The sequence below is a fragment of the Meriones unguiculatus genome, chromosome 7, assembly GCF_030254825.1.
Source record: "Meriones unguiculatus strain TT.TT164.6M chromosome 7, Bangor_MerUng_6.1, whole genome shotgun sequence".
In the NCBI taxonomy this organism is placed as follows: Eukaryota; Metazoa; Chordata; class Mammalia; order Rodentia; family Muridae; genus Meriones; species Meriones unguiculatus.
This window is the reverse complement of record NC_083355.1, coordinates 33653610-33669427: the sequence shown is the minus strand read 5'-3', so window position 1 is coordinate 33669427 and position 15818 is coordinate 33653610. Positions and strand designations below refer to the sequence as shown.

The 15818-nt window shown below is 50.1% G+C and overlaps 1 protein-coding gene across 3 annotated transcripts in view; it reads right to left on the bottom strand.

The window, feature by feature from the left end:
• Positions 1–15818, bottom strand: part of Ypel2 (yippee like 2) — a 59255-nt gene that overhangs the window by 24885 nt on the left and 18552 nt on the right. The window contains exons 2-3 of one of the 3 annotated variants that reach the window (XM_060387057.1): positions 13544–13651; positions 12265–12578 (exon numbers count right to left, since the gene is read on the bottom strand). In XM_060387057.1, coding sequence (XP_060243040.1) covers positions 12265–12381 — 117 coding nt within the window. In that variant the 5' untranslated portion in view covers positions 12382–12578; positions 13544–13651. Of the gene's footprint in view, positions 1–961; positions 1535–12264; positions 12579–13543; positions 13652–15818 lie in introns of those variants that run through there. The other 2 variants (XM_060387056.1, XM_021661361.2) reach the window with 2 other exon arrangements.

The following is a 15818-nucleotide window of genomic DNA, read 5'->3' as shown; positions in this document are numbered from 1 at the left end:
TGCCACTGACTCTTTACCCAATATGGCTGCACGATGTTTTCCAGTTAGAGTGAGGAGCCAGTTTACACTGTCTGGCTTGGTCACTAGCTTAACCTATGGTGGGAAGGAAGTCGAGCCAGTAGAGTGGAATTTTCCGTACGGTCGCCTCAATCCCTGTACTACCCATGTCATGCCAACTGGAGATTTCTCTTTAAGTCTTGTGGGGTCCCTTCCCCCAACACTCACTTCAGAATAGTCAATCTCGAACATCTCCCCTGGGGAATTAGCAAGGCCTGGAAGTCCAGCGCCACTCATGCTTTTTTGCAAACGAAGCTTCGGTGGAGCTCTGCCACTCTGTCTGCTGGTGTTCTCTCCAGTACCACAGAGGCTGCCCAGTAAGATGATGGGCTCAGCAAAGCTTAACATTTACTCTCTGGTCTTTACAGAAAGTCTTGCAGACCCTTGGCTTCAACCCAAAGAAGAGAGGATCGAGACGCCAGAGAGCCCCTCCTTCCTGGAGACCGCTTCCTCACTCACTCCCTTTGCAAGCCCGGTTTTTTGAATGAAGTCATTTCTTTTTTTAGCACTGTTTGCAAGCCTGGGATCCACGCGAGCCTGTCAGAGACACACAGGAGCCTGAAATACCTAGCACATGACCAGGCACCTAATGGTTCTCAGTAAATGTTTACTGAATAAACCATGGCATGGGAACTCAGCCAGGCCAGCCCTGAACCAAAGTCCATCCCCCTGTCAGTTTCAAGGTGACCAATCACACAGGTGGCTGGCAGCAGCCTGGTGACCTAGATGTGCCAGGGCTTATCTTATCGGCTTTCCTTCTTCCTCATGTACTCACCCAGAACCCTGCCCCGCACCACCCCCACCCCCACCCCCAGTGCCCAGGGCGGAATGGCCTGTTGTTTTCACAAAGGAGCAGACAGGCAGGGAGGAGCCTTCCTCCCCCACAGATAGAGTTTACAGTTTCTTCTTTCTCCTGGTTTCCTGGGTGAATCTGTCTGGAATAAGCCTCCTGGGTACCGTACCTCGTTTGGAGCTTTCAGCATGGAAAGTGAAGAGGAGGCCACCAGGGGTGAAAGTTGGGCCAATTTTAGAAGGTCCAGAGTTGTGAGTAAAGCAGCCACCAGCCAAGAGGGACAGGCCTAGCCCTGAGAAAGACAGCCTCCCCAAACAGGAGCAAAAGACAGGCAGTTGTGCTAGACAGAAGGAGCACAGGCTGGCGCTGCACGAAGAAAGAGCTGTGCGCCCTGGAACATCTCTGAAGACAATCTGAACTGAGAGCAGTATGGAAGCAATGGCCCGTCAGCACCACAGATAATCTCAGGGACCAGGCTCAGAGTGAGGACTCCCGTTTTGGCTTCCACCCGCTCTGCAGGCAAAGGGTCCAGTGGACCAGCTCAGTGAGGCCAAGGCTTTTATCTGTCTGCTACCGCATGCCCTAAGTCTAACAGCCAAGGACGGCTCACAGCAGCAGGTCTCCTGCTGGGCTCTTGTTCCACATCCATGGATGTTTCTTTATCCATCTGTTGGGAAACTGATGCTAAAAAAAGAAAAGAAAAATGTTCTTAATGGGGCCAACTGTAACATGGAGGAAAAGTGCTCCTGGTTCCTCAAAGATGGGCAAATTTCCTTCTGATGGTGATAAGCTGCCCCCAAGAAAACCCAACAAAGGGAGAGGAGCCCATAGGGAAAGGGGGACCCACAGCACCTGCTACACCCCTGACATTTCTGTGGCCTAGGGGAGGGCGTTTGCGGACCAGTGGAAGATGTTGTTTTTAGCAGCAGCTGGTGGAGCTATCTCCTCCTGCCTCCTCCTCTGACTCAATGCCCAGACAGCAGCCATAGGCCAGGGAGGGGAGAGAAGAGAGCTTGGCAGCTCTGACCTCAAAGATAATACTTGGGATCAATGGGTCAAACCCTCCCCTCAGGAGTTTTGCTGAACTTTGGGAACAAAGATATCATTTTGTTTTTTTAAGATAAAGAAAATATTTCAAGAGAACCCCCCCCCCCCCAGCGCCCAGCCTGCAGCCTCACAGAATGAGGCAAACTGACAAGCAATTCACAGCTTGGGGATGCAACACCAGCCTGGAAGTCCCCTCCCCGATGCCAGAGCGGCGGCTGTCATGGCGGACTGGAGTCTCGGCGACTGGTCGAAATGTGGGTCAAAAGCAAAGCAAAACAAACCCCAAGAGCTGCCTACACTCACTTGACTGATTAGAAGGAAAGGTGGGAGCCCTCTGCTGCCGGGAGGCAAGGCCTCAGAGCTGAGCGCCGTCCAAGGGCTGCTGCTTAGCTACCTCAGAACCGTGGAGTGAAGAAGACCCCGCGACTGTAAAGGCCTCGCTGAGGATGACAGACGGCTGGCACACGACCTCCGTAAGGAAAGGAAGAAACCTCAGAGTGCCAGCCCCTGGTTAGGTCTGAAGGTCACATCCCATCGGATTTTACTCAGCAAGTCTTGATGGAAGAGGGGCCCCAACTGCGGCAGCTACAGCCAGCCTGGTCATACTGTACTTTCTGCCAGTCACTCATTGAATTCTGTTGTATCACTCTTATTTTGTCACTTAACTTGCGCAGCTAGCAGGTGAACATCCAGGGTCTGAACGCCGGCAGACTGGCTCATTGCCTTGCTGCAGCCTTGGATCTTCTATGGCTGCTTCTTGAGACACTCTAGCCTCCTGCACTTACGTAGAAACATGTAGAAAAGAGCCAGAGTGGAGCAGCCCCTGGATGACCACAGGCTTGACACCTTCGTGTCCCTGGCTGTGGGGGCTGGGCCAGGCACTTACATGGGTGGTGGGCAGAGAGATAGCAAAGAATAAAATCAAAAGGACCCTCCCCTCCTTTTCTTTCTCTGGGGCCTGGTTTCCAGTTCAAAGGGTACTCAGCTCTAAAGTTCTGAGGGCATCTAGAACCTCCTTAGGAAACGAGGCAATTATACATAAAAGTGCATCTACTGGGGGTGCAGTGGTGGGGACCTGTTACCCCAGGACTTAAAGAGACTGAGATGGAGGGTCCAGCGTGGCCTGGGCTACACAGTGAGACTCTGGGTGGGGTTGGGGTCGGGGGTTAAAAACCCGGCAGTTCTGTAACCATTCAAAGCGGGCACAAAGCAGGAAGGGAATCTTACAGGCCAGGAAGGGTGCCTATGAAACAACCTCGGCTGGTCTTTAAGAATGGGCAGAGACTTAAAGTAGCAGCAAGGTGCTTGCCTAGCACGGATGAGGCCCACACCAACCCCTCCAACGTGTGGAGATTAAGAGAGAGACAAGGAAGATTCCCCAGCATGGGCTGTCCTGTTGGGAACAGAGGGTGGGATCCCCAACACTTCCACACAACCATAGGTCAGCCAATGCCAAAAGAAGCAGCCAGGGCCACGCAGGCTGCGGCAAAAAGAGCTGGGTGGGTCCAGACCAGCCTATTTGGCTTCTCCATAACCTTGGCCACTTAATGCCTCCCTAGAAGGGGTGCTGTAAAATCAGGGAAGGAGACACATATCTGCAGCAGTTTCACACACAATAGATAGCCAGGAGCAGCGATGTGATTTCTTAGTTTGTCTTTAATGGTGCCCAAACCAGTCTCCTCAGGAGCATTCTTGTGCCCTCCATGCACAGCAAGCCTCACTCTCCCACATCTCATACCCTGGCTTCCCCTGCAGGAGTCATGTTGGTTTCATCTCTTCATCCCTAACATCCACATCAAGTAATCAAGTATTTAAAGAAGTATTATTCAGGCTGGGTCTAGCAATCCACCCCTGTAATCTAGCACCAGGCAGGTGAAGGCAGAGGATCCCACGCCAAAGTTGATGGTCTAGGGAGACTTTTTGAACGGGGGAGGGGGGGTGAAGAAAAGAAAAAGAAAAGAAATGAAAACGTCATTGAGCAAACTGTACAAGAACAGTGGACCCTGATCAGGCTCCAAAATCTAGCACCCAAACCAGCAGTGGGACAGTTTTTCTCATCCCTGCAAGGCCATAGGAAGAGCCTGGGCCAGAACAAAACGACAGAGGGGCCAGTCCTACAGCTGAGCCTTGTTCCTGAACATGAACACTCCTGAGACAGTTTCTGGTGAGGAGGAGTGATGGCCCCTACCTGTGATCTTAGCAGGAGGCCAAAGCAGGAGATTAACTTCAAGTCGGAGGTGTACACTGGATAGAAAGTTCTAGGCCAGCCTGAGCTACGGAGCAAAATTCTGTCTCAAAGCGTGTGTGCATGCACGCGCATGTGTGTGTCCTGTGGATTTTGAGTGGAAACATAAGCTTATGATTGCCTGTGACCTCACTAAAGTGTCAATAAAATAATGTAAAGCACGGTCTTAGGGGTCAAATCTGGCTCGTATTTGGAAGGCGCAGAGAGAGCAGGCTTGGAGGACATGTCTCATTTGGTCAAACCAGCATCTCTTTTTGGTATTTAAAGTAACCACATGGAAGGCATCCCACTTGAGCAGATTCCCTACAGCCTGCAGGAAGACATGGGGCATCAGTCCTGGTCGTCAGACTAGTGAGCAGCATGACATGTGCCTGGTCCTTCACCTCCCCAGGGAGCAGCTGTGATGAAGAGGCCAGCTGGACTCTCATCTCTAGAGTGAGAAACATACTGACCCCCTTGCTCATGCCTAAAAGTGAAAAGGTGCATGCTTCCAACTGCTGACCGTATGCATCTTTTCTGCCAGGCTGCAGTCCACAGAGGGGTCCTGAATGACCATGCAGTTTCCAGAACATTCCGACCACAGCAGCAGAGCAGTGAGTGGGCATTAGCAAGTTGGTACTTTAGCCCCTCCTCGTTGGCTTGCTTGCCTTCCACACCACAGCAGCACTCCGCAAGCTGGCCACAGCAGGCCTTACCCAGCCTACTGCCAACAGGATGCGGCCCCAACTTCCAGCAATCTGGCTTCAACCTCCTCCCTTCAATCTGTTCTCACACAGTCATTAACCAGGAAGAATGGCCTCTCCCTGCAGGCTTCCTGCAGGGCCTTCGTTCACGCTCACCTTCCCCATCCATTCTCACATGCTTCTCAGCACAGTGGGTGACGGTCTCCTGCCTCAGTTTCCTAAGTGCTCGGATTTGCCAGGTGCCAAGTATACCCAGACCCGCACCCTCTAGGCAGACAGGGGTTCAGCTGGTCAACAGTTTCAAATACTTGACGGAAGTTACCTTCCTTAGAAATATGCATGTGTATGTAACCACATGCATTAATTTCAGGGATTCCTTTAGTCGGCCCACAGACCATAGGTCGGGCGGGACTCCTAGTGAAAACCTGCCCTGTGGTGCTATAGTCATGGTTTACTAACAGGAAATCTGCCAACTTGAAGAGCTATGCTAATGGCTGGAGATAACATGACGTCATGACCATCCCGGGCTACTAAGACACAGATGCCTTCACTCTGGCGATAACTATCTTAAGTTTTAAGGTCAGGCACAAACTTTCCGAGGGATGAGCCTACTGTCTCCTTGAGTACCAAAGCTCCTTGATGAAATCCTTGGAGACGGGCAATGGCCTATCCGCTGCTCAGGCAGGCAGAGATGTGGTATTTGTACAAGAGAAGGGAGCAAGTGGAAATCAAGACAAAGTTCAGACCAGCCCCCACTGTCATCACAGCCATCTGTGGCTCACCTCACCCTGAAAACACAATACGCTACAGCTGAAATCCAAACACACACACACACACACACACACACACACACACGAGTGCCTTCAAGACATTCAGGCTGAGGAGATACCAGGGTTGCTGCACAGGCAAGGGACCTGAGTTTGAACCCATAACCCATGTAAAAAGCTGTGTGTGAAGAACAAAAAAGTCAGGTGTGGTGGCATGCACTTGTAATTCCAACAACAGGGAGGCAGAGGCAGGGAGAGTCCTGGGGCTAGCTGGCCAGCCAGGTTCACCCAGGCCTAATCAGTGAATTCTAGGCCACTAAGAGACAAAGGTGGATAGCAGCCGAGGAATAACACTAAAGATCGACCTCTGGCCTCCACACAGGCATGTAGACAAAGACACACCTATAGACAGACAGACATACACACACACAGAGAGAGAGAGAGAGAGAGAGAGAGAGAGAGAGAGAACTTAAAGAAGAAAAAGAAGCAAAGACTCAAGGCACAAAACTATCATCTGGGTCACACAACAATGGTTCAACCTCCTGTTTCTGAGAGCCCTTTAATTACTGGGACAGAAATCGGAGCCCCAGTACTCTTAAACACTTTTATGAGTTGGCTATTTTTAGATTTAACTTCGATCCTGTTTTCTCCCCATTGTCAATAGAAATATTAATTTTATTTCAGTGCTTCTTTCCAAAACCAAATAGTGCATACATCCATTGGATTTACAAGCTGCAAGGGTCTGAAGAGATGGCTCAGCAAGCAGCAGTACTTGTTACTCTTGCAAAGGACCAGAGTTCAATTCCCAGCAGCCACGTGACTCAGCTCCACAACTCCAGTCACGGGGGATTCAGAGCCCTCAGGCACCAGATGCATGTGGTACACATATATTCTTTCAGGCACACACCTGAAAGTCAGAGTTCAACATAATGTGTAAGCTGGAGACACTAAGGGACTAGTGAGAGCCCTGTTACATGGTCATGTGCCTTACACGGCCTCATCGCAACAACCCAATGTCTTCACCGCTTTCCTTCTACCTAAAGAAAAGGAAATGCAGGCTGTGTGTGTGTTTGTGTGTGTGTGTTTCCTTTTGTAATAGGATTTCGTGCAGTTCAGGTCGGCCTCAAACTTGTTCTGCAGCCGAGGGTGACTTTTCAGCTTCCCGAGCCTTCTGTCTCCCTCTCTAGTGCTGGGATTTCAGGCAGACCACCATATTTTCGTGGTTCTGGGCATCTACCTTAGGGCTTCCTCCATGCTAGTTTAAGCACTCCAACTGCGACACACCTGCCGGGGACCTCAACACTTTGGAGCAGCCTGTCAGTCTCAACCTGTCAGTCTGTGGGTTGTGACCCCGTTGGGGGTTGAAGAACCCTTTCACAGGGGTCTTGTAAGACCATCCTGCACATCAGATTATTTGCATTAGGACTCATAACAGCAGCAGAGTTACAGTTATAAGGTAGCAATGAAAATGATTTTATGGTTGGGAATCGGTCCAACATGAGGAACTGGATTAAAGGGTCACGGCTTTAGGAAGGTTGAGAACCACTGGTTTAGAATATTTATCAAAAGCACAGAACAGAGAGCAGTAGAAACCAAGAGAACGGTTCTGCCTTCACAGGACAGTCAGCAGGATGGGACAGATCTCTGCAGTGCCGCGTCAATGCCCCACTGCCCCACCACCCCACTGCCCCACTGTGTCTGCAACCTTTAAGCCACTGCACCGAGCAAAGCCTGAACTACAGGTGTCAAACATGAGGGCTCAAAGACACAGGTGAGAAACTGAGAACAGGTTAGCTCTTTGGCAGCTGCTAGGTCAGTTCAGCTTCAGCACATCCTGCCCTCCTGACTCTTCTCAAAGCAATGCTGCATCTAATCTCTTGGCAGGAAGAGTCTAAATGCCACCGCAGCCAGCCCCAGGAGCCCCACAAGGAGATAAACCTGCCTCCCGAGCTGCCGGCCTCAGGTGGATTGCCGGAAGCCGGAAGGCAAGCCGGCTCAGGGCCCCTCACATGGACATGGCCCAGGCTAAGACTGAGATCCCCGGTTCAGAGGCGCTGTGACCTAAGGCTGGTCACCGCCTCACCCCGAGACCTGTTTCCTCACCAAAACCAGTCAGTCTGCAGTTCCGGAGCGCCTCTGTCTCCAGAAAATAATCAGACCCAAGGATCTGACCAAACAGTAACAAGTCGGTTGGGTGGTGAGCAAAACATTTCTTCCTTCCACCTGCCCTGGACACCCACCCAACAGCCTCCCACAATGCCCTTCAGATAAAAATCAAGACTTGGAACGAAGTCACAAATTCCCAAACGCCCTACTGCTCAGTCGAGGGTTGGCAAGGAGGCGGCAAGGGAAGGCCTCCATACAAAAGCTTTGTGAAGCTAGACTTGGTAGCACAAGCCTATAAATCTTAGCTACTTGGGAGGTTGAGGCAGGAGGACTCACTGATGGAGGGGGAGCCATTATTATTTTATAACTAAAGTGTATTTTTATGCCGGGGCTGGCAACACTGAGAAACAATAGTGCAAGCAATTCTTCATGCCAACTCAAAATACCTCTGCAGACAAAACACCCCAGCACGTAGACCACAACACCCTCTAAGAAAGAGATTGCAGGGCGCCTCAGCACATTCCCTAGATAGTTCTATTCTCAATTCAAAGTTCTCCCCTCCCACAGTCCAAAGGCTGGGTTACCTCCTATAGAACTGGGCTATCTATTGTCTCTTCCTTACATCCCATGCCTACGCGCCAGGTCTTGATGGGAAACTCCTGACTATCCCCTCCACCTAGTGTCTGCTGTGCCTTCTGGATGGTAAGGCCAAGAGAATAAATGGAACAGCTTCATACTGCAAAGAGCTCTGCCGTTTACAAACCACCCAGACCTCATCTGAGCTGTGTGGCAACCCAGTGAGGTAAGGCTGCTCCCTTCCCAGTGACGGAAGCTTTGCTGTGGAGACCGAACATGGAGGCACACACTAAATGCTAGTTACCTGCCGCGTGACCTGGTCTGAACACCCGCCCACCCCCCCCAACCATATTGAAATAGATGTATTGGGACATGTGGCCTTTAGGAAGCTCTTCAGCCATGAGGGCAGAGCTCTCCTAAGTGAGATTATTATCAGTATTTAAAAAAAGGGCCGGCCCGAGCCACAGAGGCAGCAGTCGCCCTGTATACCTGGGAGGCGACTCAGAGAGACTGTCTCAAAGCGTGTACGCAAAATACGAGAGAACAAATAAGCCAGAGGAAGATCTCGCCCCTCCCACACATAAGGCCACACAGTAACAAGAAGCCATGTGTGAACTGGAAAGGAAACCTTGAGACACCGAGTTTGCCAAATTTCCAAATCTGGGGTTTTCCGGCCTCCCGACGTGAGAAGAAAACTTGTTTGTTCAGGAGCCACTCTGCTGACGGTCTATTGTTACCCCAGCCCTCACAGACTTCAGACACCACAAACACAGTGAATATCGCTTTGCCCAGTCTATGAGTAAGAGACTTGGAGGTCGGACAGCTGGTTGCTGGCAACTTAGCTCCTGGGTATGTAAAGTGAGCTGGGAAGGAGGCAGGCCCGGCCCAGAGCTTTCCACCACCAGAATCAACACTCAAGTGTCTGACACTTCACAGCGCTGCGTTTCCCCGGTGGCTTAGCCACGCTGATAGGAAGGGAGCCTGGCGACCCCTGCTCGTCCGAGACACACACTCAGTCCTCTGGACCTTTTAGTGTCTCTCCAGAATGAAGGCAGACTCCCTTTTTTATTTTCTGCCCCCCCAAACAGCCATCCAGCTCTCTGACTAAAGACCCTGTTACAAGCACAAAGCCTCATTTAATTGCACTGCTGCGCCCACCCGGGCTATCTGCTGCCTGGCTCTCAACTCCTACTGGGCAGGCTCTGAAACCACACAGGAGATTAAGTCAAGAGCAGAGAACAGGAGGGACATTCTCTCCTTGAACTTTCTTAAATGGAAGGGGGGGGGATCATGAAAAGAAAGGCCCATTTTTCCAAGGAGGGGGTGGAGGCAATGGTCTTTCCATCAAGCGGACGTGCATAAGAATGTATAGATTATTTAATGCTGGGGGTGGCTGGGGAGCAGAAGAAAGGAATCTTTGTACAATGCCACGCTCAGTTCCCTCACTCTTTCCCCAGTCAGGCATTTCACCCAACTCCTTAAATCACCCAGCTCTAATGTGCCCCATCTGTGTACTGGCCATAGCCAATGAAATCAAAGCCTGTGCTGACTTTGGATTACACTTGTGAGCCTTCCTGCCCCAGAAGGGGTAGGATGGAGGACATGAAGCCAATGAAGCCTTTTCCGCTTGTTCCTTGTCTTCCCCCAAGGCTCAAGCTCCATCTGTCCATTTACTGATCATTTCCTAAGTCAGATTCTGATCAGGGGACTAAGTCAGAAGGACACACAGAAGGTGGTAGCAGGGTTTGTAAGGGGAGATAAAAGGGAGCCTGCTGTCAGCAGAGGCTTGAGGAAGCCCTCACCAGCATGCCCACAGAACACTGCTTAGTATCCCGTGGCTAAAACAGAGGAAGCGGCGCCCATCAAAGGCCCTGCACATACAGATACAACCCCCAAAGCTACCACCACCTCTGCAGGTCCAACTTTCCATCTTCCCAGGCCCAGCTCAAAGAATGAGCTCATCAAGAAGTCCTCACTGAACACCCGCAGACAACAATCTTCTGAACCTCTGCATTGAGATCGTGAACAGTATTTGTGAGTCTCAGCTTCCCCACTGGTATAACACATGACTGTCCACTCATCTTAGAGAGCCACACGGTTGGTGGAATCGCATTTTGTGTGTGTGTGTCAGGCAGCAGTTTTTAGTACACAGAAGAGGCTAAAATGCATTTTAATGGAGCCTTGACTTTTTAGACCACAAAACACTTCTTCCTTGGGTTAAAATGGTGCCTTAGATTCCTCCCTAGATAGAAACACTTATTTTGGAAATGTCTACAAGAAAAGGTTGTGGAAGGGAGATGGCGCCAACTCAAATACAAGTTTGTAGGCTCATGTTCCATGCCAGGAGACTGGCTAGTTCTCCCATTGACATGGTCTCCCACATCCAAATTTCCAGCCAAGGGTTTACCCCAAAACTCAAAGGAAATCTGCAACAAGATAAATGATATGCTACAGAGGGAAACTAAAGGCTGGTTTAAGTGTAAATAGCATAAAGGACTGCATGAGAGAGGACTGTAAATAGCTTGAGGACTGCAAAGGAGAGAGTAGGGGCAAGGTGACAGTTCAGCCAGGACCCTGGGGGCTGGAGGTATCAAGCTTATAGGTTACTAAGCATCCTGGAATACAAAAAAAAAAAAAAAAAAAAAAAAAACAGGTTCTGTTCCAGGGCCTCAAGTCAAAAACTGTGACCACAGCCGGGCATGGTGGCACACACCTGTAATCCTAGCACTAAAGGAGACAGAGGCAGGTGGATCTCTGTGAGTTCAAAGCTAGCCCAGTCTACAAAGTGAGTCCAGGACAGCCAGGCGTACAGCATAGAGAAACCCTGTCTCAGAAACAAAAACAAAAAGAGTCTGTGACTACGGACTTGGTTGTCTGGGCAGCCTTCATGGACCAGTCAAGCGAGCCAGCTGAGGAGGAATGTTCTGTAACTGCTGGCTGGAGCTGCCACCTATCTCGGGCTGAGACTACTAAACCCAAGGAGAAGAAGGCCTTTGCCAGCAGTTCTTATAAACAGTTCAGGACCCCTAATTTTTTTTTTTTTTTTGTCTTAAACTCCGGATCTGCAAAAGTATCTGTTTGTCCTCTGACTGTATGAAGGCTAGTTTCTCAGGAAAGACGGTATTAAGGGGAAAATTCTCCCACGATCTTTTTCTCTTTGTCATCTAGCCCTAGTAAAACCTGTTTCTCCTCCTCTGGGAATCTAGGGCCAGGAGGGAGATAGCTCCCCCGAGAATGCTGCTCAAAGTATTCAGTTCCTGTATTACACAACTGAGATGCCGGGTTTATTTATTGGTAAACCCCAGCCTCGACTTCACAAGCAGCTCTCAAGGCACCTCTGGGGAAACAGGGGCTCGTTCTTCAGCTATGATCAAATGTCACCCCGTTTTACTTCATGTATAAAGGTCCCTACGGGCCAGGGGCTCCGCTTCTACAGGCCACTTTTGTTCCTCCCCAAAGGACAAGTTTCCATAACGCCATAGCCTTGCAACTTTCCTCAGCTTGCCAGGGGCTCTCCCATCTCAGCTATGATGGGATTGGAGTATGGCTCTGTGGTCCTATGAGTTCCTGCCTTATATACAGAGACCCCAATGGACTACAAAACCAAACACCACCCTCTGCAAGATCCTTGCTTCTTTATCTCTCCTAGACTTCACCTCCAAGCAGATAGCATTTTTTTTTTTCATCTAACCAGGCTGAACCAAATAAGCATACATAAGGCTCTAACTATTGTTCTTTATTCCTGCCTCGTCTGGCCTCTGAGTGGCCAGGCCCCAAAGCCTCCAACATGGTTGACACCTAACGTCCAAAATAACACACTTCACCACTACCCTGTCCCCACAATTCAGAGTTGATTTTCAAGCGGAGTGGACACCCTGTGGGCCAGTCCTTCCTTATAAAGACAGCATGCAAATATCCCGGACTATAGGAGAGCACTGTTTATGCCCTCCTTTAGCAGAAGACAAGAAAGGCTTTCCAGGAAACAGGTACCTTGGAAATGAGTTCGTCATGATTGGCCAAGTGAGCTCTGCAGTGAATGCAGCTGTAGGTCCGGTGGCACGAGGGCAGGTATGCCTGAAAAGTCTTGGATCTCGTCATCTTCACCATTGGTGCTACTGAGCGTGGGGTGAAGTCTGGGGCGGCCCACGAGGCGCTCCCACAGGACGGGTCGCACGGGAAACACCGAAAGACACAGGTAAAGGCCGTGGTTTGGCAGGGGGTGGGTGTGCGGCAGGCTCCACACACTGGTGCCGTCGTCAGAGGAAGGACTCTCTAGCAGAGGTCTGGAGCTGGTTCTCAACAGCCTGCGGCAAAGGGAAAAACCATCAGCAGATGGAGCAAAGCTTCCTGAGAGATGAGTACAAGTGTAGCTGAGAGGGAGCAACAGACACTGGCCACATAAATGACTGTCTTCTCTCTTCCCCCACACTGTGCCCACTCTAGGTAAACTGCATTGTTAGACAGCTGGAGGCCCAGTATTAGCACAGTTGTTTCAAGAATTACACAGGTGCCCAGCAAACTGGCATCATCACCATCCCCAAACAAAGGCCAGGACTGGGCTCTGTGCAGCCCCCGGGGAGAAGACCTTCTAGAAATCCTGTCACTCCTGACTCGGTAGCTATTCACCATCCAACAGCCCGGCCTGTAGCTTGTCCATCTTCAGGAGGTATGCCAGGAGTATGCCAGCACTTGAAGCCACCAGCTGCACAGGAGCAAACTGTACAGCAGCCCCACTGAGTAAAGCCTCCAAGGAGGGTGGCCAACTTGTTTGACGAGTGACTCTCTTTGCAACACCTTGCCCAGACAAGATGACCAAGAGAGTGTTAGTGTGTGTGTGTGTCTTATCCATCTATTTTTATTTATTTATTTATTGGTTTGGTTTTTTTTGTTTGTTTTTGTTTTTTTGTTTTTTGTTTTATTTTGTTTTTTTTCTGAAACAGGGTTTCTCTGTGAAGCCTTGGCTGTCCTTGACTCAATCTGCAGACCAGGCTGGCCTCGAACTCAGAAAATCAGCCTGCCTCTGCCTCCCTGAGTGCTGGGATTACAGGCCAAGTGACACCATGACTGGCTATTTATTGGTTTTATTCAAGACAGGGTTTCTCTGTGTGGCCTTAGCTGTCCTGGACTCACTTTGTAGATAGACCCAGTAGACCAGGCTGGACTTGGAACTCAGAGATCTGCCTGCCTCTGCCTCCCCCAGTGCTGGGATTTGTATATGGATCTTAAAAGGCAAGTAAAAAAAATTAAATTAAAGGCATAACATTCTTACATTTGAAGAATCATGTTGGTGTACACCTTTAATCCCAGCATATAGGGAGGCAGATCTCCATGAGTTTGAGGTCAGTCTGGTCTACAAAGAGTCCCAGGACAGCAAAGACTACACAGAGAAACCATGTCTCAAAAGAGAGAGAAAGAGAAAAAAAAAGGAAAAAAAATTAACGACCATGAATTTCACTACAATTTCTTCGCAATTCTCACATCTCCCCCATTACTTCCCGTAGAAGATTCTGCTACCACGTGGTGCCAGCTTTCCTGTTCGACTGGGAACACAGGACGCTAAGATGCAGGAGAGGGAGAGGAGCTGCCAATGGAGCTGTATGAACGAGTGACTCTAACGCTTCCCTTACCTGAGGTCCTGGCACCTGTCTATTCCGCAGCCTTCATGGGGAGGCGTTCCCACTTGCCTGCCTTCTCAGGAGAGCAGTGAGTGTTAATTAACACCCGCATCCTGCTTTGAAGATTAAATTCTTTAGAGGAGGGAGACAAATAAAATAAGCTCTTCCTCACTGCCTGTCTGGGACCCATCTGAACTCAAGAGGAGACTTGCAAATCATTATGTTCTTCCTCTAAATCCACTAGAACCAAGTCTTCCATGGGAGGCTGACCCCACCTGCCAGTCCTTCCTCTGGCCGTGACCATCACATTTGGGCGCTCTGAGTGAAGAATACCAATGCCCGGCGCTATGCAGACAAGAGCGGCCACCGCCCCTTATGCCTGTCTCTTCAGAGCATCCTTCGGCCAAGTGGGCTTGGTGTCCGACACCCATCTCTCATGCGACCTGTCTGATTTCTGAAGGGACTGTGGTTCAAACCCATAGGGGCCAGGGCATGATGTCTTCCCTGCTCAGCCTCCCACCTGTTCGAGATGAGGAACTGGGTTACACCACCAACAACAGAAATGCTGGCAGTGGACAGAGGTAGGAAATGATACCCCAGGCTGTGTCTCGGAGTTGGGCGCAGCCACAACAGATACAGATGTGTTCCCAAAGGCTAAAAGAGCCGAGTTACCATCTCCCTGCCCCTCCACTGGATTACCTGACATATCCTCAAAGGTCAGTGTCCCTGTCCTGCTGGGATTAAAGATGGATACCGACACTGCCTCCCGGCATGATGGCTCACACCTGTAATCCCAGCACTCTGAAAGACAGAGGCTCGCTGTGAGTTCAGAGGCTAGCCTGGTCTACAAAGTAAATCCAGGACAACGAAGGCTACACAGAGAAACCCTGTCTCGAAAAACAAACAAACAAACAAAAAGATGCACACCACCATGCCGGGCATGGGTTGTGGTTTTTTGTTGTTGTTGTTGTTGTTTTGTTTTGTTTTGTTTTTGTTTTTGTTCGTGGCAGGCCTGGAACCCCTTGCCCTCTGTATGGAACCTCTTCCATACAGCTGGGATAAGAAGCAGATAGCGCTGTGCCCAGCTGTCTAAGCCAAATGCTTCAAGTCCACAGTCTTGGCTGCCCAGTGGCCAGGACGAGCAGCACTGAACCCAGGGGTCTTACACAAACACCAAGGAATGAAAGGGAAGCAATGGGCCTGGCAAACTCTCTGCTTTATAGAGGCCATACAGTGTGTTTTCTTAAGCACGTAGACAGCTTCTCAATTATGCATTTCCCTGGAGCAAGAATTATTTTTTTTCTCACTTCTCCTTTGTAGGAAGCCTTAAAAAAAAAAAAAAGAACACAGGCAGAGGTTCCTGGCTATGTCCTGAATCCAAACACCGAATGACAGCTCCTTCTACAGAGCAAGCATCTGCAGCATCTGTTAAATGTCGGCGGGGTCACAAACATGGACCCATGTGATGATACGCCTCACCATGACTGAGCTATGACGTGAGTAAGCAATGGCCCACGCTGCATGATACTGGAAAACCCTAGGAAGACTGGGCTACTTTGTTTTGAGACAGGGTCTCACTGTGTAAACCAGGCTGGCCTTGAACTCAGAAATCTAAAGGGCTTTGCTTCCAGAGCACTGGTATTAAAGATGTGCCCCATCACAACTTCCATCATTGCTCTTCAGCAATTTCACAGGCATCTTAAAGAAAGGACTTCCGGGTGGCCGGGGAGGGAGGAGCAGGTAGGCAGAAAGTCTTAGAAAGAGTGCCATGTTCAACTCATTCAGGACATGCTAGAAAGACCTAGAAGGAACAGGAGGCAAGAATGGTGGTGAAAGGGGGTGGGGTGGAGAGACGGCTCGGCAGCTAAGGGCATGCACTGCTCTGGCTGGGTTAGCTCCCAGCACCCACGTCAGACAGCAGCCTGTAAT